Source organism: Melanerpes formicivorus, unplaced genomic scaffold, assembly GCF_026170545.1.
Source record: "Melanerpes formicivorus ecotype bairdi unplaced genomic scaffold, bMelFor1.0.p_v2 SCAF_132, whole genome shotgun sequence".
In the NCBI taxonomy this organism is placed as follows: Eukaryota; Metazoa; Chordata; class Aves; order Piciformes; family Picidae; genus Melanerpes; species Melanerpes formicivorus.
Genome location: NW_027142484.1, coordinates 1,161,834 through 1,189,562, shown reverse-complemented (window position 1 = coordinate 1,189,562; position 27,729 = coordinate 1,161,834). Strand labels below are relative to the sequence as shown.

At 43.4% G+C, this 27,729-nt stretch overlaps 1 protein-coding gene across 1 annotated transcript; it reads left to right on the top strand.

The window, feature by feature from the left end:
- Positions 1-677: 677 nt before the first annotated feature.
- On the top strand, positions 678-27,354 carry LOC137456607 (phosphatidylinositol phosphatase PTPRQ-like; the record flags this gene model as incomplete). The annotated part of the gene is made up of 9 exons (XM_068168131.1): positions 678-1,010; positions 9,208-9,329; positions 17,055-17,241; positions 20,831-21,075; positions 23,108-23,174; positions 24,382-24,540; positions 26,164-26,386; positions 26,930-27,003; positions 27,206-27,354. Coding segments are annotated over 9 exons (1,559 nt in total), but the record flags the coding sequence as incomplete, so codon positions are not given.
- Between the last annotated feature and the right edge of the window lie 375 nt (positions 27,355-27,729).

Sequence of the window (27,729 nt, the reverse complement as noted above, 5' to 3'; positions counted from 1 at the left end):
TGTGGGTTTTGTACATATTCATTGCATTTCATTGTAGATTGTAGTTTTGCCTGTAAATACAGCTTCATTTGCTTCCAACTGGGCTACTTTGGCAAATGTATTATTATTATTCAGCCCTCCACAGATCTTCATCATTAGACACACTTATTAAGCCCTCTGTCTTTACTTGTATGGTCAGGTATCCTGAGAAAATCACTGTCCAGCATGTAAGGCTGAGGGAGCTGGGATTGTTTAGCCTGGAGAAGAGGAGGCTCAGGAGAGATCTTACTGCTTGCTACAGCTACCTGAGGGAAGGTTATAGCCAGGTGGGGGTTTGGTCTCTTCTCCCAGGCAACCAGCACCAGAACAAGAGGACACAGTCTCAAGCTGTGCCAGAGGAGGTTTAGGCTGGATGTGAGGAGAAAGTTCTTCCCAGAAAGAGTAACTGGCCATTGGAATGTGCCATTGGAGGTGGTGGAGTCACCATCACTGGAGGTGTTCAAAAAGGCATTTGACATGGCACTTGGAGCCACGAGTCAGGAGGTGTTGGGTGATAGGTTGGACTTGATGATCTCTGAGGTCTTTTCCAACCTTATTGATTCGATGATTCTGAAAAATTGTAATTTTTCAACTCTGGGTAAGAGTTGCAATCACTTTTCATTCCAATGAAGTTCTCTTACAAGTGTTTTTATTTGCAGTTCCCACTGCTCCCAGGGACATCGTGTTTTCCAACGTGCAACCAACAAGCGTGACCTTGAATTGGAAGCCACCAAAATCCATTTTTGGCTACTTTCAAAACTACAGGATCACCACACAGCTACAGGCCACCCACTGCAGTGACTGGGAAGCCAAAGAGTGCATTGAGGATGAGATGCATCAGTATTTGTATGACAATGTGGTGGATGAGTGGATAGAAGAGACAGTGTCTGGACTGAAAAAATACAGGTGGTACAGGTTTGCGGTGGCTGCCAGCACGAGTGCTGGTTACGGCAGTTCCTCGCCTTGGATTTCAACACAAACCCTTCCTGGCTGTAAGTAAGGATGTCTGCCACGTGCTGTGCTAGAACAAGGTGGTGTTCACCTAAAGGCTTCTGCCAGCCCAAACAATTCTGTGTTTTTTTTTGGTGCTATGACATTTGCCACAGGGCCACACCTTGAGTCCTCTGTCCAGTTCTGGGCCCCTCAGTTTAGGAAGGAGGTTGACTTGCTGGAGCGTGTCCAGAGAAGGGCAACAAAGCTGGGGAGGGGTTTGGAACACAAGTCCTATGAGGAGAGACTGAGGGAGCTGGGGTTGCTTAGCCTGGAGAAGAGGAGGCTCAGGGGAGACCTTATTGCTCTCTACAAATACCTTAAAGGAGGTTGTAGACAGGTGGAGGTTGGTCTCTTCTCTAAAGCAACCAGCACCAGAACAAGAGGACACAGTCTCAGGCTGCACCAGGGGAGGTTTAGGCTGGAGGTCAGGAGGAAGTTCTACACAGAGAGAGTGATTGCCCATTGGAATGGGCTGCCCCGGGGAGGTGGTGGAATCACCATCATTGGAGGTGTTCAGGAGGAGACTTGATAGGGTGCTTGGTTGCATGGCTTAGTTGATTAGGTGGTGTTGGATGATAGGTTGGACGTGATGATCTTGAAGGTCTCTTCCAACCTGGTTTATTCTATTTTATTCTATTTTGTAAAGGTTCTCAGCCCACTCTAGGTTGGATCAGGCTCTAATATTATACAGCTATGGTATACTGATCCTCTAAAACATTTAAAATTGACTGAGGGAGTTTGGGGCTGTTCAGTCTGGAGAAGAGAAGGCTCCCAGGAGACCTACTTGTGGCCTTTCACTATCTGAAGGGGCTTACAAGAATGTGGGGAGGGACTTTTTAGGGTGTCTGGGAGTGATAGGACTGGGGGGAATGGAACAAAATTAGAAATGGGTAGCTTCAGATTGGATGTTAGGAAGAAGTTGTTCCCCATGAGGGTGGTGAGAGACTGGCACAGGTTGCCCAGGGAGGTGGTGGAAGCCTCATGCCTGGAGGTTTTTCAGGCCAGGCTGGATGTGGCTGTGAGCAACCTGCTGTAGTGTGAGGTGTCCCTGCCCATGGCATGGGGATTGGAACTGGATGATCCTTGAGGTCCCTTCCAACCCTGACAATTCTGTGATTCTAGGATAAATTGTAATAGAGAAATTCTAAACTCCAAAGGGCAGAGAGGTTTGGAAACCATGATAGTGAATATCACAACAGCTGATTTGTCACATCACAGAATCACAGAAACAGTCAGGTTGGAAAAGACCCTCAGGATCACCAAGTCCAACCCAGAACCCTACTCTACAAGGGTCACCCCTAAACCATAACACCAAGCACCACATTCTCAAAACCACCTTTAAACACAGCCAGGCTTGGTGACTGAGCTGCCTCCCTGGGCAGCACATTCCAATGCCTGTCCTTTCAACTGAGAAGCACTGGAATCAGCTGCAGAGTAGTTTTTGTGCTTTCTTTGTGTTCTTATAGGGATGGTGTGCCTGGAAATTAATGAATTAATGAAAGTGAGAAAATAAACCCAACAGACCATATAATCCCAGATGGAGCAGAAAATAGCTAAAAGAGGTTGTGCAGCTCTTGAGCCAGCAGCTCTGGGGAGATTTTTCACAATTAGCTGGATAGATCTCAGCTGCTGGCATATGTAAATACTTCTCTTGAAAAGAAATTGTTGCTGAATGTTTGAATGTCAGAGAATTAGCCTGAACAGAGAGGCAGATAATGAAAACACACATAATCACATAAAGCTATGATCCTCTCTATGATTTCCCCTCTGGATAGGGATTGGTTTAGGAGAGAACCAGTTTCCTAACAGTCCCACTGAGGAGACAGTTGATTAGAGTACACAAGCAGCCCAATACAGTACAGTTCCCAGCAGTAGGTGCTCTATGTGCTCTTTTAATTAGCTTAACAGTGGTGGGGTAGAAGTTAAAGAAGCTCAACCAGTTCTTCCAGCCCAAGTATCTGGGGGCTGCTTGCCTTTCTCTATGGTGAGGGGAATGGGCAGCAACAAATTTGCTGTGGATTAAATCAGTGATGGGAGACAAGCTGCCTATAATACACAGCCCGATGGAGTCAAAGAAGCATGGGCACTGTTCCTGGTATCATGGCTGACTGATGGGCTTTTTCCTGCACTAATGGCAATCAGCTGGGGGGTGTGGGGGGGTGTGTCAAAAAAGGAAGGTGTCATGTCACAGCTGGGTAACCAGCTGGCAGTTCTGGCATGCTTCAGCAGCACTGGGGTCTCCCTGAGCAGTGGTTGACCTTTAGCAAGGACAGGCCTTTAGCTACCTGACATAGTAGATTCCAAAGGCTAGTCTTTGGAAATACTGTTTAAAAGATTAAAAACACCTTGGTTCCCCTCTCTCTTTTGTAAAGGGGACTGCCTGACACAGGAAAGACAAAATCAGGATACACAAACCAGATCCAGCACTCTGGGCAGCTTTGCAGAGTGCATCCAGAGAACAGGTGTCAGTTCCCCTCTCCTTTCCCTGGTGGAGAGGGCCAAGCATCCTCTGGATTAGCCTGCTGGGAGACAGCCAACATACAGGGTCTGTTAGGGCTTAAGGGTGCTTAGCTGCTATGTAAAATACCCTGAGTACTTAGCCCCCAAAAAGCATTGGAAGTTGTGTTTGCAGCCTTGAGGGCAGAAGGTAGCCACTGTTTCTGATTTTCCAGAACTGTCCTTGCAAGACACTGATTCTACCAAAGGGAAGGTTACCTTGCTTGTGAAATAACAGCCAAATTAATGTTCTTCAGACACAGCTCTCAGAAATTTGTTTCCCTCAAGCCTAAAGAAAATGCTGCAGTCATGATACTCATAGTCAGGAAAACTGTTCAGCTGAAAACTATTTGACTCATTTCCCAGAATATAAGGAGGTGAAAATTACCTAACAGAAACCCTAAATATCCTTTACAAGTGCTGGGGATTTGACTGTTGTGCTGAAGCAGAAATCCCTGATCATTCTCAGTGGCCAGTGACTGAGGTGAGGATCTCAGCTATTTTATTTTTTTCAGTTGTTCATTATGAAGGTAAATTTAAGGCTACAGGAATTCTTTTTAAGACTTTTTTAAACTCATTTGCATGTTTCAAACTAAAAATAGTGGCTGGGTTCTGCCCTGAAGGTGATTATAGTGTCACACCACGGACAATGCCGTAGAGGGTTCAGTGCAGCCCAGTTCTCACACCACACAGATAAACTGTTCAGCTTTCTGCCTTGCAGATTATCCTCAGTGGAATGGTCTTACTGCCTCTTAAAGTAGTTTGAAGGCACTGCTATCCCTTAGCTGATGGAATACCAAGAGCCAAATCTACTCTGCAAGATTAAATATCTTCAATATCACCTAGATTTATACAGTTGCCAGTGCAGAAGATCACAGTGCTGTGCCACAGGAAGGGAAAGGGCTGTTTTACCATAGCTAGGGAAACTTTATTCCCTCACTCCTGCACTTACCTCAAATTTCTCTTTTGCATTTTATAAAAGAATAAGATTGGCCAAACTTGTGCTTTCTAAGAGAAAAATCATTTTAGAAGGTCAGCTCTAGAGGGAAAATGAGGGGCAGTGAGATCACTGAGCTCATTTTTGACCTTGTACAGTTTGGATCCTGTACACAATGCAACGCTTCTTGGTAAACTGCCATGTCTTCTAAGGCCAGGGTATGCATACAAAGGAAGATCTCAGATGTCCCATGAAGGCTAGGAAATGGATTCATGTGGCATAGGGTTATGCTTCTCTTCACAGCACCCTCTTCCACAATTCCTGCTGCTTGGTATACTTGAAGAAATGTTTCTGTGTGGTGAAAAACAACAGCATTTCAATCGCTCGTTGTATGCCTTTTCTTCTGGCAGGTTTTGACTGAGGGAGCTTGTTTGCCTTTGCTCCTTTCATTCTCTCAGAACTAAACACTGGACATATGGCCTAATGTAAGATAGAAATGTTTAAATGCAGGTTCAAGTGTCCTAAATGGAGGTAAAGGTAACCTAAATGCAGGTAAAAGTAACCTAAGTGGAGGTAAAGGTAACCTAAATGCAGGTAAAGGTAACCAAAATGCAGGTAAAAGTGACCTAAGTAATTATAGAAAAGAAATAAATGAACCTCCTAATTATTTTTTGTTGGGAAAAATCAAAACCCAAAGAGCTGGTCTTAACCAGACTGGCAAGCATGAATTTCTGTTAGAAGTCTGGGATATTCTGTCTTCTTTCTGAGGATTATGCTAAATGATGGGCTATCCAGACTTATCTCCAAGCTAACACACTTAACATCAGGACACAGATGGATGGGAAAGATGACCCTGACCTCCATAAGACCCACATTCCTGTGCAAGGATAGAAGCATGATAATCAGGAAATGATGGTTATTAGTTACAGAAAATGCATTATTGTGAAAACCAGGAGAAAAGTGCTTATGAGAGGAAGTGATTGGATTATGGGGGAATGAGAGAATAAGGCCAGGTCATTTCTACAGAGTAAATTGCTGTGATTTATAAGCGAAAGGGAATAGTGATAGCATGGCCTCGTCCTGACTAGATTCATTTCACAAACAAACCTAAATCAGAAAGTGGCAGTTGCCCACTGAAGCAAAGCCTCTACAAAGATGGGGTTTGCCAGACATAATACTTGTAATACTTGTTAGAAACACTTTATTTGCTTTCTTTATTTCCCCCCCCCCCCCCCCCTTTTCTTTCTAATTCTGAAGGTTGTCTCAGAATTTCAGACATTAAGTGAATGCTGCTTGGATTCAGGGATATTTTCTGAAATAACCTGTATGACTTGAATTAGTTATTAAACCAAACCAGGCATTAATGCATAGATGTGCTTTAGAGAAGCATCTGAAGTGCAGTTTACTCAAGTAGCATTTTCTGACAAAGATCCAAAGATGCATCAAATACACTGCATAAGGAAATGATCTGTATAAATAACTTCAGTTTGCACAATCATCTTTGTCCAATGCATTACTGAAGTAGAATTTTCTGGGAAAGATCTAAAGCTGCATCAAATACACTGCATAAGGAAATGATCTGTACAAATAACTTCAGTTTGCACAACCATCTTTGTCTAAACCATTCCTCAGGTAGAATTTTCTTGCAAAGATCCAAAGATGCATCAAATACACTGCATAAGGAAATGATCTGTATAAATAACTTCAGTTTGCACAACGATCTTTGTCTAAACCATTCCTCAAGTGGAATTTTCTTGCAGAGATCCAAAGATGCATCGAACACACTGCATAAGGAAACTATCTGTATAAACAACTTCAGTTTGCACAACCATCTTTGTCTAATGCATAAACCTATAGTGGGGGAAAAAAAATGAGAGACTAAGTGTTGAGAGACTAAAATATTGAATTAATGCTATTTAAAAAAAATGTAATGAAAAATTGGCTTTGGAAAGTTGCTGATTTGGAAACTAAAGCCTGGGAAGCTATGTATATAATTTTATACTGTTTTCCAGGAAATTCATCTTGTGATTAAATACCACTGCCCTAGTTTTGGTTACACTAAAAGACACTGAGCAATAAGTCTGACATGCACTACCTGCAGGAAAAAAAAACACCTAATTAATTTGCCCTAGTTTCTAGGGCACATGCTTTTATCTGTTCTGGTTCCCCACTCGACAGTCAGCCTGCCCTGAGCGGTCTCATCTTTCACCACCCGTCCTGTGCTTTCAGAGTTCATTCAGTTACACTCTTCATTCAGTTGTTCCATGCTATTCAGTAGTTTTGAGGACTGCTTCCAATGATTGAACTTGATCCTGCCTACAAAGTCTAGTATATTCCTGTTAATCCCAGCACAGCAAATCTGCCCCCTGTGTCCAACACCCTAAACACTCCATAGCACCTTATAAACTCCCAAATCTCTCCATTTTATTCTGCAACCATGGTGATATTATTATTATTATTATTATTATTATTATTATTATTATTATTATTATTATTATTATTATTATTATTATTATTATTCTTTCTCCTTGTTACAAGCCTAGTTCCTCACTGCAAAGATTTTGGGTAAAGAAAAAGGTAAATGAATTACCATAGGACACAGAACAATAACAACTAATAAGTACATATAGAATCATAGAATGGTCTGCTCCAGATGGGACCACCAAAGCTCATCCAGTCCAACCTCCCCACACTCAGCAGGGACATCCCCAACTAGATCAGGCTGCCCAGGGCCTCCTCCAGCCTCACCTTGGAGATCTCCAGGGAAGGGGACTCAACCACCTCCCTGGACAGCCTATTCCAGTGATCCACCACCCTCATAGGAAAGAACTTGTTCCTCACATCCAATCTAAATCTGCTCTGCTCTAGTTTGAAGCCATTGTTCCTCATCCTGTCCCTGCAGGCCTTTGCAAACAGTCTCTTTCCATCCTTCCTGTAGCCCCCTTCAGGTACTCAAAGGCTGCTATTAGGTCTCCCTGGAGCCTTCTCTTCTCCAGGCTGAACACCCCCAGGTCCCTCAGCCTGTCCTCATAGCAGAGCTGCTCCAACCCCTGATCATTTTCATGGTCCTCCATCAGGTCCATGTCCTTCCTGTGTTGAGGGTTCCAGACCTGCACACAGTACTCCAGGTGAGGTCTCAGCAGAGCAGAGCAAAGTGGCAGAATCACCTCTCTGGCTCTGCTGGCAATGCTGCTTTGGATGCAGCCCAGGCTGTGATTTGCCTTCTGTGCTGCAAGCTCACACTGCCTGCTCATGGCCATACCATTCTATTCATTTGTTGAATAACTTATAACTGGTTTCACAGATAATTCTTGGTCTTTTTTTCTTCTTCTGTCCCTTCTGCTTGCAACTTCTCTCTCTCTCTTTCTTGGCGTTGCCTGGATAATCTCTATTTTGACTACTGTGTGAGGTACCAGGAAGGAGAGAGGAAGAGAGAGCAGGGAGGAGGTCGTGAACAATCCCCCTGGACACTCCAGGGAGGTGATTCTGTACAAGGGGATTTTTGTATTTTTGTTTTTCTGGATTGTAAATATATTTTGTACATATTCATTGCATCTTATGATTCTAGATTTTCCTTGTTTTTACATATAGCTTCATTCTGCTCCCAAGCCAACTGAGCTGGTCTGGTGGTTTATTTTGGTGGCAATGCTCCAATTTGTTGGGGATTAATGTCAATCCATCACACACCTCCCTAACCTTTCACATGTAATATCAATAGCTACATACCTCCTCCCATACCATTTTTCCTTTTTCCAAAGGAAGGAGGAGTGTGGTGAGACACTGGAACAGTTCTGTGATTTTACGATTCTAAGATTCTGTCATTCCATGATTGTATGATTCTGTGGTTCTGTGATTCTGTGATTCTATGATTGTTTGGTTCTGTGATTCTCTGATTCTCTGAGTCTCTGATTCTCTGATTCTGGAACATGTCCAGAAAAGGGCAAGAAAGTTAGTGAGGGCCTTGGAACACAAGCCCTATGAGGAGAGGCTGAGGGAGCTGGGGTTGCTTAGCCTGGAGAGGAGGAGGCTCAGGGGAGACCTTATTGCTCTCTACAACTACCTTAAGGGAGGTTGTAGCTGGGTGGAGGTTGGTCTCTTCTCCCAGGCAACCAGCACCAGAACAAGAGGACAGAGTCTCAAGCTGTGCCAGGGGAGGTTTAGGCTGGAGGTTAGGAAGAAATTCTACACAGAGAGAGTGATTGCCCATTGGAATGGGCTGCCTGGGGAGGTGGTGGAGTCACCACCACTGGAGGTGTTCAGGAGAAGGCTTGATAGGGTGCTTGGTTGCATGGTTTAGTTGATTCGGTGGTGTTGGATGACAGGTTGGACGTGATGACCTTGAAGGTCTCTTCCAAACTGGTTTATTCCATTCCATTCCATTCCATTCCATTCCATTCCATTCCATTCCATTCCATTCCATTCCATTCCATTCCATTCCATTCCATTCCATTCCATTCCATTCCATTCCATTCCATTCCATTCCATGATTGTTTGGTTCTGTGATTCTGAGACTCTGTGATTCTCTGATTCTTTGATTCTGTAATTCTATGATTCTATGGTTCTTTGATACTGTGATTCTATGATTCTATGATGCTATGAACCACATTAATATGCTCTATATATGAAGAAAAATAAGTATACATTTTCTAAGCAGTGTATAATTGTAAATAAGTCAAAAGATTTTCTTTTTTAATTGTTAAATAATCTCTACTGGTAGTGATTCACTTCAATTGCTTTTTTCTTGTTTGTTTGTTTTCTTACAGCTCCAGATAGTCCTCCAGAAAATGTGATTGTTTTAGCTACATCTCCTCACAGTATTAATATTAGCTGGAGTGAACCTGTCATCATCACTGGACCAACATGCTACCTCATAGACATTGCCTCAGTAAGGCAACTCTTGTTTGATTGTTGGGGGTTTTACAGGTGTTTGGTGACGGAAATACCAGAGCAGATGCTCTTCTGGAAATCACAGGACACATAGATATATTCCAGAGGTTCATCAATGACCTTGATGAGGGAACAGAGAGCACTGGCAGCAAGTTTGCTGCTGACACAAACTGGGTGGAGTGGCTGACACAGGAGGGTTGTGCTGCCACTCAGCCAGATTGAGACAGGCTGAGAGCTGGGCAGGCAGAAATGAAATGAAGTTCAACAAGGGAAAGGGAAAGGTCTTGCACCAGGGAAAGAACAACCCTGTGGAGCAAGATAGGTTGGAGAATGAGCTGCTGGAGAGCAGTGAAGGGGAAAAGGACCTGGGGGTCCTGGTGGATGGGAGGTTGACTATGAGCCAGCGAAGTGCTCCTGTGGCCAAGGAGGCCAATGGCATCCTGGGGTGGATTAGAAGGGTTGTGGTCAGTAGGTTGAGAGAGTTTCTCCTTCCCCTCTACTCTGCCCTGGTGAGGCTGGGCCCCTCAGTTCAAGAAGGACATCAGGGAAGTGCTTGAGACAGTCCATCAGAGCCACAAAAATGATGAAGGGAGTGGAAGATCTTCCTTAGGGGGAGAGTTTGAGGGAGCTGAGGGCTCTGTAGCTTGGAGAGGAGGAGCCTGAGAGGTGACCTCCTTCATGTTGATAAAGATGTGCAGGGTGAGTGCCCAGAGGCTGGAGTCAGGCTCTGCTGGGTGATGCCCAATGCCAGCACAAGGCTCAGTGGTGAAAGCTGAGGCATAGGAAGTTCCATGGAAACATGAGGAAAAATGTTTTCCCGGTGAAGGTGACAGAACACTGGAAGACACTGCCCAGGGGGGTTGTGTAGTCTCCCTCTGGAGATATTCAAGCCCTGCCTGGATGTGTTCCTGTGTGATCTGCTCTAGGTGCTCCTGCTCTGGCAGGGGAGTTGGACTGAGTGAGCTTTTGAGGTCCCTTCCAGCCCCTGGCGTTCTGTGATAAACCCAACTAAAACCCAATAGGAATGTGTCTATTTTCATTCACACTCCAAATAAGAATTCCTGGTACACTTATAAAGTTCTTAATGGGAGAAAAATTAATTCCTTGATATTAAAAAATCTATGCTAAGAAGAGGTCTTGAAGAAAACAAAAAAGGGCATCTCTAAACGCACAAAGGAAAACAGTAAGGGAGCTTTGTGGAAGACTACCTCTGTAACAAATAGTGCTGATGTTTACCAGTAGAAATTATAGTTACTTTTGAAATTACTGTTGTTCAAAGGCAGGAATTCACTGCCATGATTTTTACAAACCAGAGTAGAGACCCCAACAAAAGGACATGGCTTGTACAAAGTTACAGTGCACCAGGTGGCAAACTTGACATGAGAGTTCTCACTTTCTACTTGGTTCTCTGTCCATCAGATTAGCTGTATTGTGGCAGCACTGCCATAACACTTTTCTCCTTGACCTTTTTAAGTATAAAAAGCTGGCATAAAATAAAAGCTTTAGTGACCTTTCTCTTTTTTTCATTCTGTGCTACCTTTAGAGTGTTCCTTAAAACAACCATTAATAAACCTCATTTCCTGTTCTGTTGCAAGACAGGAAACTCTCCGAGTTCAAGTTTTAAGCAGGATAGAGGTTCCCTGTTCTGTTACAAGAAAATGGCTACCAGTGAAAATCGGAAGCAGTTACCAGAACTTACCCAGAGAAACTTCATAGAATCATAGAATCAACCAGGTTGGAAAATACTTCAGAGATCATCAAGTCCAACCTAATACCTAACACCTCCTGACAACTAAACTATATGGCTCCAAGTGCCACATCCAATCCTTTTTGGAACATCTCCAGGGTTGGGGACTCCACCACCTCCCTGGGCAGCACATTCCAGTGGCCAATTATTCTTTCTGTGAAGACCTTTCTCCTCACCTCCAGCTTAAACTCCCCTTGCACAGCTTGAGACTGTGTCCTCTTGTTCTGGTGCTGGTTGCCTGGGAGAAGAGACCAACCTCCACCTGGCTACAACCTCCCTTCAGGTAGTTGCAGAGAGCAATGAAGTCTCCCCTGAGCCTCCTCTTCTCCAGGCTAAACATCCCCAGCTCCCTCAGCCTCTCCTCACAGTGCTTGTGCTCCAGATGTCTCACCAGCCTCATTGCCCTTGCTTCAAATGTCCTGAATCCTGTTAGAAAATAGTAAGAAAAAAAGAAAAAGAAAACAAAAAGACTACTTCAAACAAACTCAATTATTTAAATGGAAAGTTCCTTCAAGTTTCTGAGAAAAGGCTATTGTGTTTATATTTTCAGTGTTTCTGAATCAGACATAAGAATTACACATATGCTAGAATATACATGCTAAGATTTTTTAGACAATCAAAATTTCCAAGGATATGAGTAAACAAACAAACAAAACTTTTTGATCTTCTCAGTAAAGTTACAAGAGAGTAAGATATAGCCCTGCTGGGTTCCCTCCCTCTAACATCATTGCAGGATCACAGGATCCCAGAATGTTAGGGGTTGCAGGGGACCTCCAGAGATCATCAGGACCAACCCTCTGCAAGAGCAAGAGCAGGAAATCCAGCACAGGTCACAGAGGGATGCATCCAGATGGGTCTGGAAAGTCTCCAGACAAGTAGACTCCACAACCTCTGTGGGCAGCCTGCTCCTCATGGTGAGGTGGAACCTCCTGTGGTGGAGTTTCTACCCATTGCCCATTGTCCTATCCCAGAGTGCAAGTGACCAGAGCCTGTCCCCTCCCTGTTGCTCCCCAGCCCTCAGATATTAACAGACATTTATTAAATCCCCTCTCAGTCTTCTCTTCTCTGGACTAAACAGCCCCAAGGCTCTCAGCCTCTACCCACCAGGCAGCCCTCCCTTGGACTGTCTCCAGCAGATCCCTGTCCTGCTTGAACTATTCAGTCATGAACACACCAGAGCAGTAGTGTGATAGGGGCAATGCCAACAGGGAAGGAATGGTTCCTTGTTTTGGTCACTAGAAACTACATAAGCAATTTATTTCCCCTTTATGGAAGGTAGAGAAGACTTCTGCCTTGCAAAGTTACTTTTGACTTAACATCAACAGCCTGACCGTGCATCAACAGAAAAAAATGTTGCTTTCTTGCCTTTGATAAAACTTCCAAATTCCATGCTCAAAGCTTGGTTTGTGTGTGTGTAACATATAATCGATTTGGTTTTGAACAGAATCACAGGATTGTCAGGGTTGGAAAGGACCTCAAGGATCAGCCAGTTCCAACCACCCTGCCATGGGCAGGGACACCTCACACTGCAGCAGGTTGCTCACAGCCACATCCAGCCTGGCTGCAAAAACCTACAGGAATGAGGCTTCCACCAACTCCCAGGACAACCTGTGTCTCACCACCCTCATGGGGAACAACTTCTTCCTAACATCCAATTCGAATCTCCCCATTTCTAGTTTTGCTCCATCCCCCCAGTCCAATCACTCCCTGGCACCCTAAAAAGTCCCTCCCCAGCTTTCTAGTATCACAGTATCGCTAAAGTTGGAAGAGACCTCGAGGATCAGCCCCTTCAGATCCTGGAAGGACACAATTAGGTCTCCTGGGAGCCTTCTCTTCTCCAGACTGAACAACCCCAACTCCCTCAGTCTGTCTTCATAGGAGAGCAGCTCCAGCCCTCCGCTCATCCTTGTGGCCCTTCTCTGGACACCTTCCTATCCATCCTATGTTAACTCCTAAATTACAATCCCGATGTCATCTGATTCTACACTATGAAAATGCTCTAAATACCTTAACAGGTTATGTTATAGTAAAATTCTTAAAGTGAAGTATGGAATGTTTTATGTGAGTCTGCCAGCATTCTGAAGGAACTTAAAACCTTGGTTTGGAGGCTTTTGGCTTTGGTTTCAAAAAGTAGGTTTTGCTTTGGGTTTTTTTCCCCCCCAATGTATTTCAGCTGTCTAGCTTTATGCTTGAGGATTCCTTGCAATCAGATGTTGTCTGTCTAATGATCAGTAACTACAGGTGTCAGTTCTGTAGGTCTTGGAAGACAGATCTATTCCTTCTTAAAGGCCAATAAAGCTGTCACAGTCCTTTTCAGAGAAAATTTAACTGTATATTTTATTGTCCCAGTGGGAAAGTTTCTATGAAGGCTCCAAATTCCACAAGCACCCTCCCTATGTATATAACTTTACTCATTTTAATTCTCAGCTGAGTACCTTTAAAAATTGCTAAGAATAGGCTCACGTAACAGAACAACTTCAGATTTCTAGTCCCTGATTCCCTTACTCTTAAAGGGCAGCAATTAGTATTCATCAGGTGATTTATTAGGGCTCTGTTTAAATTGCTAGGCTGTTCCTTGCAGTTTTATAGCTCAGAAGAACTCCCTCATCATTACTATCCCTCTGAGTTGTTTTAGTTTGTTTTGCTGCCTACGATAATTAGGAGTCCTGAGTAAAAGAATTGCTCAAAATGAGTAAGGAAGATGGAACTGAAACATTTAACCTTGACCTTATTCTTCAAAATATCCAGTGCTAAAAATTGCTCAAAAGTTTTTAGCTAAATTTATAGTTTTAGTTCCATATTGAGCTTTGGCAATGGTTAACTCTCATGATGTTTGGTGTCTACATTCTTTTTGTTTTCATGAGCATGGGAAACGATGAGTTCTCTTCCACTTAGTAACTTCCTCTTTTCTATTTTGAGGTTGTTACTTCTAGTTTTTAACTAAACTTATAGGTTTCAGTTGCGTATTGAAGTATATCATTGCAGCTTTGGTAGTTTTTAATTCTAATGATAGAAATTCATTTAGTGACCCAGTGCTGTGACTGTGTTTTAGCTCTTGTATAAATATTTATTTGCCACATTTTGGACAGATAGGAAAAAAAGAGTTTCAGCTCTTGATGGCTATTCCAGGAAATGAATGTCTGTTCAGTCCATCAGAAAGCTTGGTTCAGGTTAATTCTCTGTGGGGATAGATGCATATCTGTCAAATAAAAGGTATGCCTGAGCTGGTTTAATGTTTTAGCAGCTGCATTTAGTATGGATTTCATCCAGTGGGAAAACTACTGTACAGCTACCTGATCCTGTCCTCAAAGTACACACTGAAGAAACAAAATGAAAACATCATTAGCTGAAGTAGGGAGAATAGATGTAAAAACTACTCTGTAAATTACACTTAATCAAACACTAGAAAAACTCCCAACTTGTCATTTCTCTCCTTTTGTTTTCTAAGCTAGCAATATGTGGTGGATTGAAATCCCACCCACCCACCCTTTAATTTTGCCAGAGCAGTTCAGTATGGAAGCAAATGGAAGCTGTACCTACAGGCAGAACTACAATCTACAAGGAAATGCAATAAGTTTGTACAAAATACATAGGAATTACAATATTTATAGATATTTACAGTTAACAAACAGCACAAGGATGACCCTGGTCAACAGAGAGAGGAAGGAGCAGAGAAAGTTGCTGTTAGACTGATCCAAAACAGTGCAGCCAAGGTCAAGCAGAAGCAAGTTAGTATCTCTCCAGGGTGAAGAAGCAAGAGGAGAGGAGAGGTTTGGAGAGGTTCAGAGAGGTACAGAGAGGTTCGGAGAGGAGAGCAGAGGTTCAGAGAGGAGAGGTTCAGAGAGGTTCGGAGTGGAGAGGTTAGGAGAGGAGAGGAATTATTCTGGGAACAAGAACTTATGGTAGATATCACTCCAATGGAATTGTTTAGAATTATCTTTATTTTCCTTTTCACACCCAAGAGTGATTTATATCCATTTTACTACTTTTCTGTTCAAGACCTGTGAAAAATTTTAAAGGCATAGCCTAAAACTACCAGACTTGAGAAGTGATTAATTGGACATAAAGCCCAACACAGTAGGTTTTTCTACAGGACTAAAGATTATTTGAGATGTAGGGATGATAGGGATCCCAGGACATCAAGCAGTCCATATCTTGCTCTGATACAAAAACAAGTGCAGTAAAAGTCTTTTCCCCAAGTGATTCATGACCTTGTTCTTTGAAATGTCCAGTTTGAAAATTGCTCTAAATCCCTCAATACATTCTTCTAGTTTTTAACTAGATTTATAGCTTCAGTTCTATATTGAGCTTTGGTGATTTTTAATTCTAATCATTTTTGGTGTCCACTTTTTGTTGTTGTTTCTATTTGAGTTTTCATGCACTGGAAACAATGAATTCTCTTCCACTTAGTAACTTCCTCTTTTCTATTTTGAAGTTGTTACTACGTCTTCCACTGCTCTCCCTTTCTTTTGTTGAACCCAAATTATTTCTGCTTTCCAGCTCTTCTAGTGAGAGAGTTAGTCCCTCCCCACTGTCTTATAAGCAGTGCTTCTTTTAAACTGCTATGGAGACAGACTAAGGGAGTTGGGGCTGTTCAGTCTGGAGAAGAGAAGGCTGCAAGGAAACCTTCTTGTAGCCTTCCAGTAATTGAAGGTGGCTACAAGAAAGCTGGGGAGGGACCTTTGAGGGTGCCAGGGAGTGATAGGACTGGGGGGAATGGAACAAAACTAGAAGTGGGTAGATTCAGACTGGATGTTAGGGAGAAGTTGTTCCCCATGAGGGTGGTGAGAGACTGGCACAGGTTGCCCAGGGAGGTGGTGGAAGCCTCATGCCTGGAGGTTTTTCAGGCCAGGCTGGATGTGTCTGTGAGCAGTCTGCTGTAGTGTGAGGTGTCTCTGGCCATGGCAGGGGAGTTGGAACTGGATGATCCTTGAGGTCCCTTCCAACCCTGACAATTCTATGACTCTAGCTGCACTTTCTGCAGTTACACCAACATCAGATGTTGTTGCTGAATTTCCTTTTTGGTTTTGGATTCCAAACAATTCTCTGCTATATACTCGCTCATTGTCTGGCTTGTTGCCTAGTTTGATTTCTGTTACAGGTGACTGCAGGTCACCTGACCCAGCATCTACCAATCATTTCATGTTTGCTTGGTGGAAGTCAGCACCAAGCCAACAGTCCATTTCCTTAATCCCAAACTGCCTGACATCGTAAAGAAGTAACGCATAGGTGAAGTGGCAGTGCACTCACCTCTGCAGCTCTCTCGGCTTCATAGCCAGAGGCTCTTTCTGAAAACTTCCATCTAAATGGTTCTACTCCCTCTCTACTCTGCCCTGGTGAGGCTGCATCTGGAGTATTGTGTCCAGTTTTGGGCCCCTCAGGTCAAGAAGGACCTCAGGGAACTGCTTGAAAGAGTCCAGCAGGGAGCCACAAAAATGATGAAGAGAGTGGAATATCTTCCTTATGAGGAGAGCCTGAGGGAGCTGAGGGCTCTGTAGCTTGGAGAGGAGGAGCCTGAGGGGTGACCACATTCATGTTGATAAAGATGTGCAGGGTGACTGCCCAGCAGCTGGAGCCAGGCTCTGCTGGGTGATGTCCAGAGACAGCACAAGGGGCAGTGGTGGAAGCTGAGGCATAGGAAGTTCCATGGAGACATGAGGAAAACGTTTTTTTCCCTGTGAGGGTGACAGGAAGAGGTTGCCCAGGGGGGTGGTGGAGTCTCCCTCTCTGGAGATATTCAAGCCCTGTCTGGATGTGTTCCTGTGTGATCTGCTCTAGATGCTCCTGCTCTGGCAGGGGGGTTGGACTGAGTGAGCTTTTGAGGTCCCCTCCTAACATTCTATGTTTCTGTGAAAAGAAGAATGACGAAAGTTACGTAATATGTGCAAATAATGATGTCCTGCTTTTGACTGTTTCAAGTCTTGTAATCAGCTTGTGTTGGGTTTGTGTTTTTTTGTTGTTGTTATTATTTTACAGGTAGATAATGACAATTATAAAGCTCAATTTCTGAAGACAAATGATGAGGGCAAAGTCTTAGAAGTCTCTGATTTAAAAGCATTTACAAGGTATTCCGTAGTGATCATTGCCTTTACCGGAGATGTTAACGCTGCACTCCTTGAAGGCAAGGCTAGCTCTCCAGTCATTGTCTCCACCTTTGAAGCAGGTTTGTATCTATTTATTTTTTACCTAATTTATATCAACTAAACTTTGCACTTTTTCTTTCATCTGACATATCAATGGCAGTTTTGATGGCTTGGTGCACTTCTAATGCAGACTTCTTCTCACGATGGTTTTTTCCTCTCACATTTGCAAAGCTGGCAGTCAACAAAACAAGTGATGGTGATGACAAACTCTGAGATCTGGCTTTTGTAATGCAGAGACCTTAACTTGCTTAATGTCAAATATGGGTGTATAGAACACAGTCACCTGGATTGCTTCTATAGTCCGTGGAGAATATAGAATGAAGTCCTCTCTGCATTAGCATGGATACTTAAGATAGGTGTCTTAGGAAGGGACCTTCACTTGAGGGCACAATTTGTTTATTCTCAGTAGAATGAGGTTGCTAGTTAAGGCCCACAGGGATATGCACTTGAGTCAGCTGTTCCACAGAGTCAAAGCTATCTGGAGAAGGAAGCTGATACTGAGGTGACAGAAACTGCTAATGCTATTGAGTTACTCAGGAAAACAAAACTGGGATGAGAGATTTCATAAGGGCCTCATGACGCTGAGAGGCTGCATTACAGAAAAGGAGATGGAATTTGCTTAGGACAATATAAACAGATGTACATGGGGAAGATACAATCCTAGCTTTACATACACGCTTCCTGGCTAAGCTCTGTCTGTTTTCTTTGCTGGTTTGGAATTGTTCACTAAGGATACTTAAACAAACAGGCAAAAAAACCCCAAATAGTATTTTCTGAAAAGGCACTGGAAGTTTTGTTTCAATCAAGCCAGTTACCAAGTGTGTATAACATACAGTTGTCTTATCTGCAGTGAGGTGAGGTGCAGGTCAGATTCTTTAGGTATCTATTCAGGTTCATTTCAGACTTAGATGTATTGCACTGTATTTATCATTTATCTTCCCTTTGATGTATGAAAACCCAATGTCCCATATGATAGATATTATATGATATATATAGATGTTATATAATAGATATTATATGATATACATGTGATATGATAGATATGATATGATAGATATAGATGTGATATGATAGATATAGATATTATATGATAGATATAGATGTTACATGACAGTTGTGATATGATATATATGATATAGATATAGATGTGAACTGATATGATTAATATGATGGATATGCTTGATATGACAGATTTGATATGATATTGATATGATACAATAGATATGATATGGCTTTGTGTGTATATATGTGTGTTTGTGTATGTATGTATATATATTTTTATATGTATATAAATATATATACACAAATATAGAAATATATACACAAATATAGAAATATATATACACAAATAAATAAATCTAATACCTTTAATACATTAAATTATAAGGATTTCCTGACCTGTTCATACCCCTAGAGACTGATACAGTCTTTTGCTGTGGAAAAATGTAGTAAGACTAAATTAGGTGGTGGAGATCTGCTCCTTGATCTACCTTTTTTTTCCCCCCCTTTTTGAGTAGCCCTTTCTCTTATGTTAAAATGTGATACATTAGGAGATGCAGCAACCTTAGAGAGGAACAGTTATTTTCTTCATCTCACCTTATCTTGTATAGTGTGTATAGTATACTTGTATAGTGTATATGTGTATATATATACACTATATGAATACACACATATATATACTATACTGCCCTGAACTCTGCACTGGTTAGGCCGCACCTTGAGTCCTGTGTCCAGTTCTGGGCCCCTCAGTTTAAGAAGGACATCAAGACACTTGAACGTGTCCAGAGAAGGGCAACAAGGCTGGGGAGAGGCCTTGAATACAAGCCCTATGAGGAGAGGCTGAGGGAGCTGGGATTGTTTAGCCTGGAGAAGAGGAGGCTCAGGGGTGACCTCATTGCCCTCTACAACTACCTGAAAGGTGGTTGTAGCCGGGAAGGGGTTGGTCTCTTCTCCCAGGCAACCAGCACCAGAACAAGAGGACACAGTCTCAAGCTGCGCCAGGGGAGGTTTAGACTCGAGGTAAGGAGAAAGTTCTTCACCGAGCGAGTCATTCGTCATTGGAACAGGCTGCCCAGGGAGGTGGTGGAGTCACCGTCCCTGGAGGTGTTCAAGAGGGGATTGGATGTGGCACTTGGTGCCATGGTCTAGTCATTGGGTCTGTGTTGGACTCGATGATCCTCGAGGTCCTTTCCAACCTTAGTTATACTGTGATAGTGTGATATATGTGTGTGTGTGTGTGTGCCTGAATTAGGACTAGTTCATGCAGACGTACTTCAGGGCAGCCAGAGTAAGTCTTTTTTTGGCTGAGGTGGAAAAAGACCTGGGAGGTATAACAAGTACATCTAAATCCTTGGCTGAGAGAATGCTTTTACCTTCAGTTCCTTGATTTTCCTATTTAGATGTCACACTACATCCTTGTCATGCTCATGTAGAGCAATAAATATTTAGCTGCCTGGAAAGAATGTTACAGCCTTTCCTTTCAGATAGGGATGTTGGGAAAATGATTTATACCTCTGCTGTCTTGAGAATAAGCCTCTGGTAAAAGTGTTTTTTCAAAAAATTGGGACAAAAATGCATGCTGTGCTTCTGTCTGGGCATTGGCTAAGGGAAAGTTCTTCCTTAAATGTTAGCTGTGCTAATCAGAGACTCCTGGAAGCTTGTTTGTATGTTGGGAGGGAGCTTGCTGTTGACAGAGGGCTTTCAGAAAGGGATATTCAAGACTAACACTTGCTTCTTGCTTGTCAACCCATGCAAGGATTTGTTTACCCTAGATGTATTGCAAGGCATAATGATGCCTTCAGGCTTGCCAAGCAGGAAATCAGAAGAAACCTTTCTGAGCAGAGACTGATGAAGTTTATCCTAATCATTAAGGTGTAACCTCATTCCTGTTGATAAAGATGTGCAGGGTGAGTGCCAAGAGGCTGGAACCAGGCTCTGCTGGGTGATGCCAAATGACAGCACAAGGGGCAGTGGTGGAAATTGAGGCAGAGGAAGTTCCAGGTGAACATGAGAAATATTTTTTTTTCCCTGTGAGGGTGACAGAACACTGGAAGAGGCTGCCCAGAGGGGGTTGTGGAGTCTCCCTGTCTGGAGATATTCAAGACCTGCCTGGATGAGTTCCTGTGTGATCTGCTCTAGGTGCTCCTACTCTGGCAGGGGGGTTGGACTGGATGAGCTTTTGAGGCCCCTTTCAGCCCCTAACACTCTGTGATTGTGTGGTTTTCATGTTTGGTTTTTTTTTTTATTCTGATGTCTTTTGAATTGCTGAATCTTTAATTCCTGGAATGTATAGTATGAAGCCTTAAAGATAATGTTAAGTTCAGGGTAAGACTGAGTGGAAGCATCTAATTCACTCGAATAATTTCACCTTCTGTGTTTCTCTGATTTTTTTTTTGGTCTTTGTAGCATTGAAAGTTATCCATGAGAACAGGATTTCACTAACTACTGAACTTGTTATTGCCTTTAGAAATATGCACACATGCAGCGAGTACTTGAGATGTTTTTAATAAAAGCAGTGAAATAACCAATGACATAATAATGACATGCAAAAATAGTAGTGCTTGGGGGGGAGGGTGATAGTAGTAAACTGATTAAGTAATTTGATTGCAGTGCCTGAAGACCCACCTAACAACATAACCTTTCAGAAGATACCAGATGAAGTAACAAAGTTCCAGGTAACCTTTGTGCCCCCATCTGAACCAAACGGGAACATCCAGGTGTATCAGGCTATGGTTTACAACGAGGACGACCCTGCTGCCATCCAGATCCACAACCTCAGTGTCATTGATAAGACAGATCAGTCAGTCACTGCCATGATAGAAGGACTGAAAGGAGGAAATACCTACAATGTCAGCGTAAGAACTGATGGTTTCTCTTTGTGTTTTGACTTTGATACAAGTGAGAGATAAGTCTGGATAAGGAGCACAAAGATAGGCTGCACATGAGATTTTCGTGCTGAGAATGTCAGCTGTGGTGTGATGTGGTGGGTTGAAATTACACACACACATGCACCCTCCCCCTAATTAATTTAGAGAAACTACCCCCAAAATAAATCACCAGATTTAGCTCTGTTTGGAATGGAAGCAAATGAAGCTCTATTTACGAGCAAACTGCAATCTAGAAATAGGAAATGCAATAAATATGTACCAAATGTACAATATAGATGTGTTTACAATCTATAAAAAACACAGAAACTCCTCAGACCCCTCTGGACGGATCCAGGGGGACTGTTCACCTCTTTCCTCACTCCCTCCCTCCTCCTGTTACCTCACACCAGAGTCAAAACAGAGATCCTCTGGCAAGGCCACAGAAGAGAGAGAGAGGAAAGTTGCAAGCAGAAGCAACAGAAGAAGAAAAGAGAGCAGGAACTGTTTTTAACTCTGCTCTATATCCCATTAACAAGCCAATGAATTCTGTAGACCTTAGCATTGTTTTCCTTTTGCATCCAGTGGTAATTTATTTGACTTTCAGTCTGTGCAGTCAGGATCTAGGCTAATGTTCCCCCTTCAAACTGTGACATGTGAAGAGAGACAAGTCTGAGGAATGAGAGGAGCAATGAAGAGAGCAGAGTGAGTGGGACGAGGCCTCTTCACTAGTGGTTGGCTTTGTATCTTAATTCCCGTGCTAGGAAAGCAGCCTGCAACACATTATTACAGATACAAGACCAAATATGTCTCTTAATTTCGCTGCTTTCATTCCTCATTTAGCTCAGATGAAAGGTCCAGTCCTGCAGGAGGATTTTGCTAGAGGAAGGAGTTTCTGCTCAATGCAAGGAGGTTAGACTAGATGACCCTTAAAGGTCCCTTCCAACCCAAAACATTCTATGATACTAGGAGTTTGAAGTCCTTTCAGAGCTTCAACAAGGCCAAATGCCATGTCCTGCACTTGGGTGACAACAACCTCAAACAGACTTGGAGCAGTGTGGCTGGAAAGCTGCTGGCAGAATGGGACCTGGGGGTGCTAATGGACAAACAGCTGAAGAGGAGCCAGCAGTGTGCCCAGGTGGCCAAGAAGGCAAATGGCATCCTAACTGGGATCAGAAATGCTGTGTCCAGCAGGAGCAGGGAGGGGATTGTGCCCTGGCACTCAGCTCTGGTGAGGCCACACCTTGAGTGTTGTGTCCAGTTTTGGGCACTTCAATATAAGAGAGATGTGGAGGTGCTGGAGCCAGGGCAGAGGAGGGCAAGGAAGCTGTGAAGGGCCTGGAGAATAAATCTGATGCAGAGAGACTGAAGGAGCTGGGGATGGTTAGTGTGAAACAGAGGAGGCTGAGAGGAGACCTCATTTATGTCTACAACTACTTGAAAGGACTTTGTGGAGAGGCTGCTGCTGGTCTCTTCTCAGAGGTCATTAGTGATAGAATGAGAGAGAATGGCCTCAAACTGCCACTGGGTAGGTTTAGAGTGGACAGTAGGAAACATTTTTTCAGGGCAAGAGTGGTCAGGGACTGGAATGTGCTGCCCAGAGAGGTGGTGGAGTCATCAAGCCTGGCTGTGTTTAAAGGTGTTTTGAATGTGGTGCTTGGGGCTATGGTTTAAGGATGACCCTTAGGGGTGACCCTTGTCGAGTAGGGTTCTCAGTGGGGTTTGGTGATCCTGAGAGTCTTTTCCAACCTGAATGTTTCTGTGGTTCTGTGACTCAGAGTCTGGAATGTGAAAGGAAGCAACATAACTATTGGAGTGGGCTTATTTTTCTCCCTTTTAGGAGACCTGCATTACAAGTGCTGAAGTGCCACTGATTGTAAAGGAATAAGAAGTTGCAGCAAAGTGTGAATGACAAAAGGAGTGTTTCAGCATTCATTGTTGATTCAAATATATTATTATTATAGATACTATTACAAATACTCATTAAAACAAGTGTATGTGGGTTTTGTTTTTTTTTTTTAAGGTGTATGCAATTAATGGTGCAGGTGCAGGGCCAAAAATTCAATTGAAAATAACCATGGATATCAAAGGTATGTCTCCTAATGTACCCTTTTAGCTGAATTCTCCATAAATGCTGAAGAAATTGCTTTTCTACCTGTCAATACACAGCTGTGTGCTTTTGGCTGTTGTTTAGAGACCACATAATGGAGGAACAGGAACACATCACTGACAGTCTGGAATTGCAGTGCTCAGTTTTGCTGTGTGCTATTGATTATTTGCTATTCATATGTGAATGACACTGTAAGCCCTGTGCAGAGTCAGGGAAGTGATCATATTGACTTCAGTCTTTTAGTTATCATCAATGAAAAGCTCAGAAGAATGTCACAGAGATATAAAAAAGCAAGCAGTATCGCTGGGGAAGTGAGCCCAGAGGAGGGTCACAATGATCATCCAAGGGCTTTAAGATCTCTGCTGTGAGGAGAGGCTGAGGGAGCTGGGAGAGTTCAGCCTGGAGAAGGGAAAACTCCAGGGGAAATCTTCTAGCTGCCTTCCAGTACCTGAAGGGATGCTACAGGCAGGCTGAAGAGGGACTTTTCATAAGGGTGTCTAGCAATAGGACAGGGGGGAATGGTTTGAACCTGAAGCAGACTGGATCTTAGGGAGAAGTCCTTCAGCACAAGGGTGGCAGGACCCCAGCCAGGGAGGCTGTTGATGTCTCCTCCATGGGGGTGTTGAAGGTCAGGTTGGATGAGGCCTTAAGCAGCTGAGTCTAGTTGTGAGGCATCCCTGCCCATGGTGGGGAGGTTGGAGTGGATGATCTCCAAGGTCCCTTCCAACCTAAGCCATTCTACGATTCCATGACCACAGTTGTGGAACAAAAACAGTCATTGATTGAAATTAATTGAAAAACTAAGATTAAGGGCTGCCCAGGGAGGTGGTTGAGTCACCAACCCTGGATGTGTTTAAAGGTTGTTTGGATGTGGTGCTTGGGGCTACGGTTGGGGGGGGCGAACTTTGTAGAGCAGAGTTATTGGTTGGACTTGGTGATCCTGAGGGTCTTTTCCAGCCTGAATGTTTCTGTGATTCTGTGATTCAGTCTTTATTGCTGTGGTGCCTTTTAACTGAAAATTGGTATGCAGAAGCATTTATCAGGATACAGTTTTTAAAAGCATGAAGTTGCCCCCGAAAATATGCCAGAGGTGTGTCTTGCACAGCACAGCTACGTGCCTGAACAAAGCACTTGTCGTGCAAGCGTTTTAAAACTAAGCTCTGTGGTCTATGTTTGTTCAAAACCAGAACCACCACGGCCCAAAAAGAAGCCAGCACCAGTTTATGACAGCAATGGGGCACTCCTCGTCACAGCCACCACAATTACAATCAGAATGCCAATATGTTATTACAGTGATGATCATGGCCCTATCAAGAAGATACAAGTTCTGGTTGTGGAAGCTGGAGGTAGAATTTTATGAGTCCTCTCTGATATTTCTATTTAATGTCTTAATTTTCAGTGTGTTTGTCTTCTCTCTTTTTTATTCCTTGTCTTGAATCTCAGTAATTTCATGCTAGAAAACAACTAACAGAGACACTTTAGCTGTGAGAGGAGGGGAGGGGAGGGGAGGGGAGGGGAGGGGAGAGGAGAGGAGAGGAGAGGAGAGGAGAGGAGAGGAGAGGAGAGGAGAGGAGAGGAGAGGAGAGGAGAGGAGAGGAGAGGAGAGGAGAGGAGAGGAGAGGAGAGAGGAGAGGAGAGGAGAGGAGAGGAGAGGAGAGGAGAGGAGGGGAGGGGAGGGGAGGGGAGGGGAGGGGAGGGGAGGGGAGGGGAGGGGAGGGGAGGGGAGGGGAGGGGAGGGGAGGGAATTGTTTTGGTACAACCAATCTTATAGTAGATATCTTTCCAATGGAAATGTTTAGAATTTTCTCTATGCTAAGGTCAAAGATATCCTTCACAATACCTGTGGGCTGGTTAGTGGATTTTGGAAGCACTTGCCAACAAGGAGTCGTCTATGCTTGTTGAAGTCACCGATATTGTTCTGTGGCTCTGTTGTTATTATTACATTTATTTCCTATTTCCTTGAAACAGAGAAACAACAAAAAAATGCATTGGGAATTTGTGAAAGGTGGAAATTTGGAGCTTTTTTTTCTTTTACAAGGTCATTCTCCTGTTGCTGTTACAGCTGGCTGTAAAAGAATGCAGTCATGTGCCCCTGTTATTTCTATTTCATAACGGGGGCAGAGGGGGATTGATATAAATCCCTCCTGTAGACTGTGGGTTAGAATTGTGTATTCCCTTGTATGGATTGCTGAACATTTGCTCCCTGTGAACAGTGCCACGATGCTCTTTTGAGTAACTGCCTACCCATGAGAGTGGGAGGTTCATGAAAGGACATCATATGGTCAGGCTTACTGTACCTAAGAAGGATAAATCACAGGTATTTAAATCCCTTGGTTTGGCTGTTTTCCAAAGCAAGAATGACAAATGACAGGCATTAAAGTCCCTTGGTTTGCTTGCTTTCAAAATAGAGAAGTAAAGCATTTGCATTAAGTGACTTCACATGCAGTTTCTCACTTCTTTCTGAATTTTCTGGTTTAGCACTAATCCTACAGACATTCACTACTTCACTGTTGCTGTGAAGATTCTCTTGACCAGATAGATATCCAAATTAAGGGTGGTGGGTTTTTTTTTCCCCTTAGCTGCTGGGCACTATCCATTTACAGAAATCTACTCATTTCATTCTGAAACAGCCTTCACTGTCTTTAAACGTTTTTTACTGTCTTTGCTAGCCATGCTCAAAGTCAAGTGGCATGCACAAATGAGATCCTCTACAGGCAGAGCTCATGTGTGAGGCTGTCCCTGAAATTTTCTGGTTGAGATTCATCTGACTTGTTCTCAGTTAAGAAAACATGGATAGTGTGTACAGCAAGGAAATCTGGGTTCAAGTGCAAGTACAGATGGAGACTTAGCTGCGTAAATGGTGCTGCTAGATGCTAAGCACTTTAAAATGTGATTTCCTATTCAACTTCTTTAATTGAAGTCTGATTAGAAGGTAAATTGTTTCTTATTATTTCTTTTCTTGACAACAGCTCAGCATGATGGAAATGTTACTAAATGGCATGATGCCTACTTCAACAGACCAAGGCCATATTTCACAAATGAAGGCTTTCCAAACCCACCCTGTGTGGAAGGAAAAGAAGATCTGAGTGACAAAGACGAGACCTACATCATAGGTGCTGATACTACCTGTCTGATACCAGGCAGTCAAGACAAAATATGCAATGGCCCACTAAAACCAAGAAAGCAGTACCTGTAAGTATGTTTGCCCATCCAAGAGGAAGATTTAGGTGAAAGGTACATTTATAACACATTGAAAATGTGTAGTTCGGTTGTGAAAAAGTAGAGGTAGAAATGATCTTCCTGTGTTTCTGAACTTTTTTTTTGGCTGAGCATAAATATGGATGTGGTGGGTTGAAATATACACAATGTGAGGAAGAAGTTCTTCACCATGAGAGCGGTAAAGCCCTGGAATAGGTTGTCCAGGGAGGTGGTTGAGGCCCCATCCCTGGAGGTGTTTAAGCCCGGGCTGGATGAGGCTCTGGCCAGCCTGATCTAGAGTGAGGTGTCCCTGCCCATGGCAGGGGGTTTGGAACTAGATGATCCTTGTGGTCCCTTCCAACCCTTACTGAGACTATGACACTATGATATTGACACTGAAGTCCTTGATGTCTGCCACATTGCTTTACCAACTTGGATTAGACTAAAACTGAAAAATAGCTTTTAGTATCTATGTGAAGTATTTAAGAAACTGCACAAATTTTTCATCTCATCAGTTGCCTTGTTTTTCTTTCACAGATTTAAGTTCAGAGCAACTAACATTAAAGGACAGTTTACAGATTCTGACTATTCTGACCCTGTCAAAACATTAGGTAAGGAGAGTGTTGTTTACTGAAGTTATGTCCTCTGATTCCAAAGAATCTACGCAATTCCATGTTTCTTTTTAGTATAGCATTTGCCCTGAAGTAAATAATAGCTGAGGAAACAATGGCTTGAAGTCCAGATGGAGAGCAGTGACAGTGGTGTCCCTCAGGGGTCAGTACTGGGACCTGTGCTCTTTAATATTTTTATCAGTGACACAGACAGTGAGATCGAAGCATAACCAGCAGTATGGGGATGGCACCAAGCTGAATGGTGCTGTCAATACACCACAGGGACAGGATGGCATCCAGAGGGACCTGGACAAGCTGGAGAGAGAGATGGTGCCCAAGGGAACCTCATGAGGGTCAACAAGAGCAAGGGCAGGGTTCTGTACCTGGGCTGGAACAATCCTCACTGTCAATACAGACTGGGGGAGGAGAGGAGAGAAAGCAGCCCAGAGGAAAAGGTCTTGGGGGTGCTGGTGGATGAGAAGCTGGACAGGAGCAGGCAGTGTGAGCTTGCAGCACAGAAGGCAAATCACAGCCTGGGCTGCATCCAAAGCAGCATTGCCAGCAGATCCAGAGAGGTGATTCTGCCACTTTGCTCTGCTCTGCTGAGACCTCACCTGGAGTACTGTGTGCAGGTCTGGAGCCCTCAACACAGGAAGGACATGGAGCTGATGGAGAGGGTCCAGAGGAGGGCCACAAGAGTGATCAGGGGGTTGGAGCAGCTCTGCT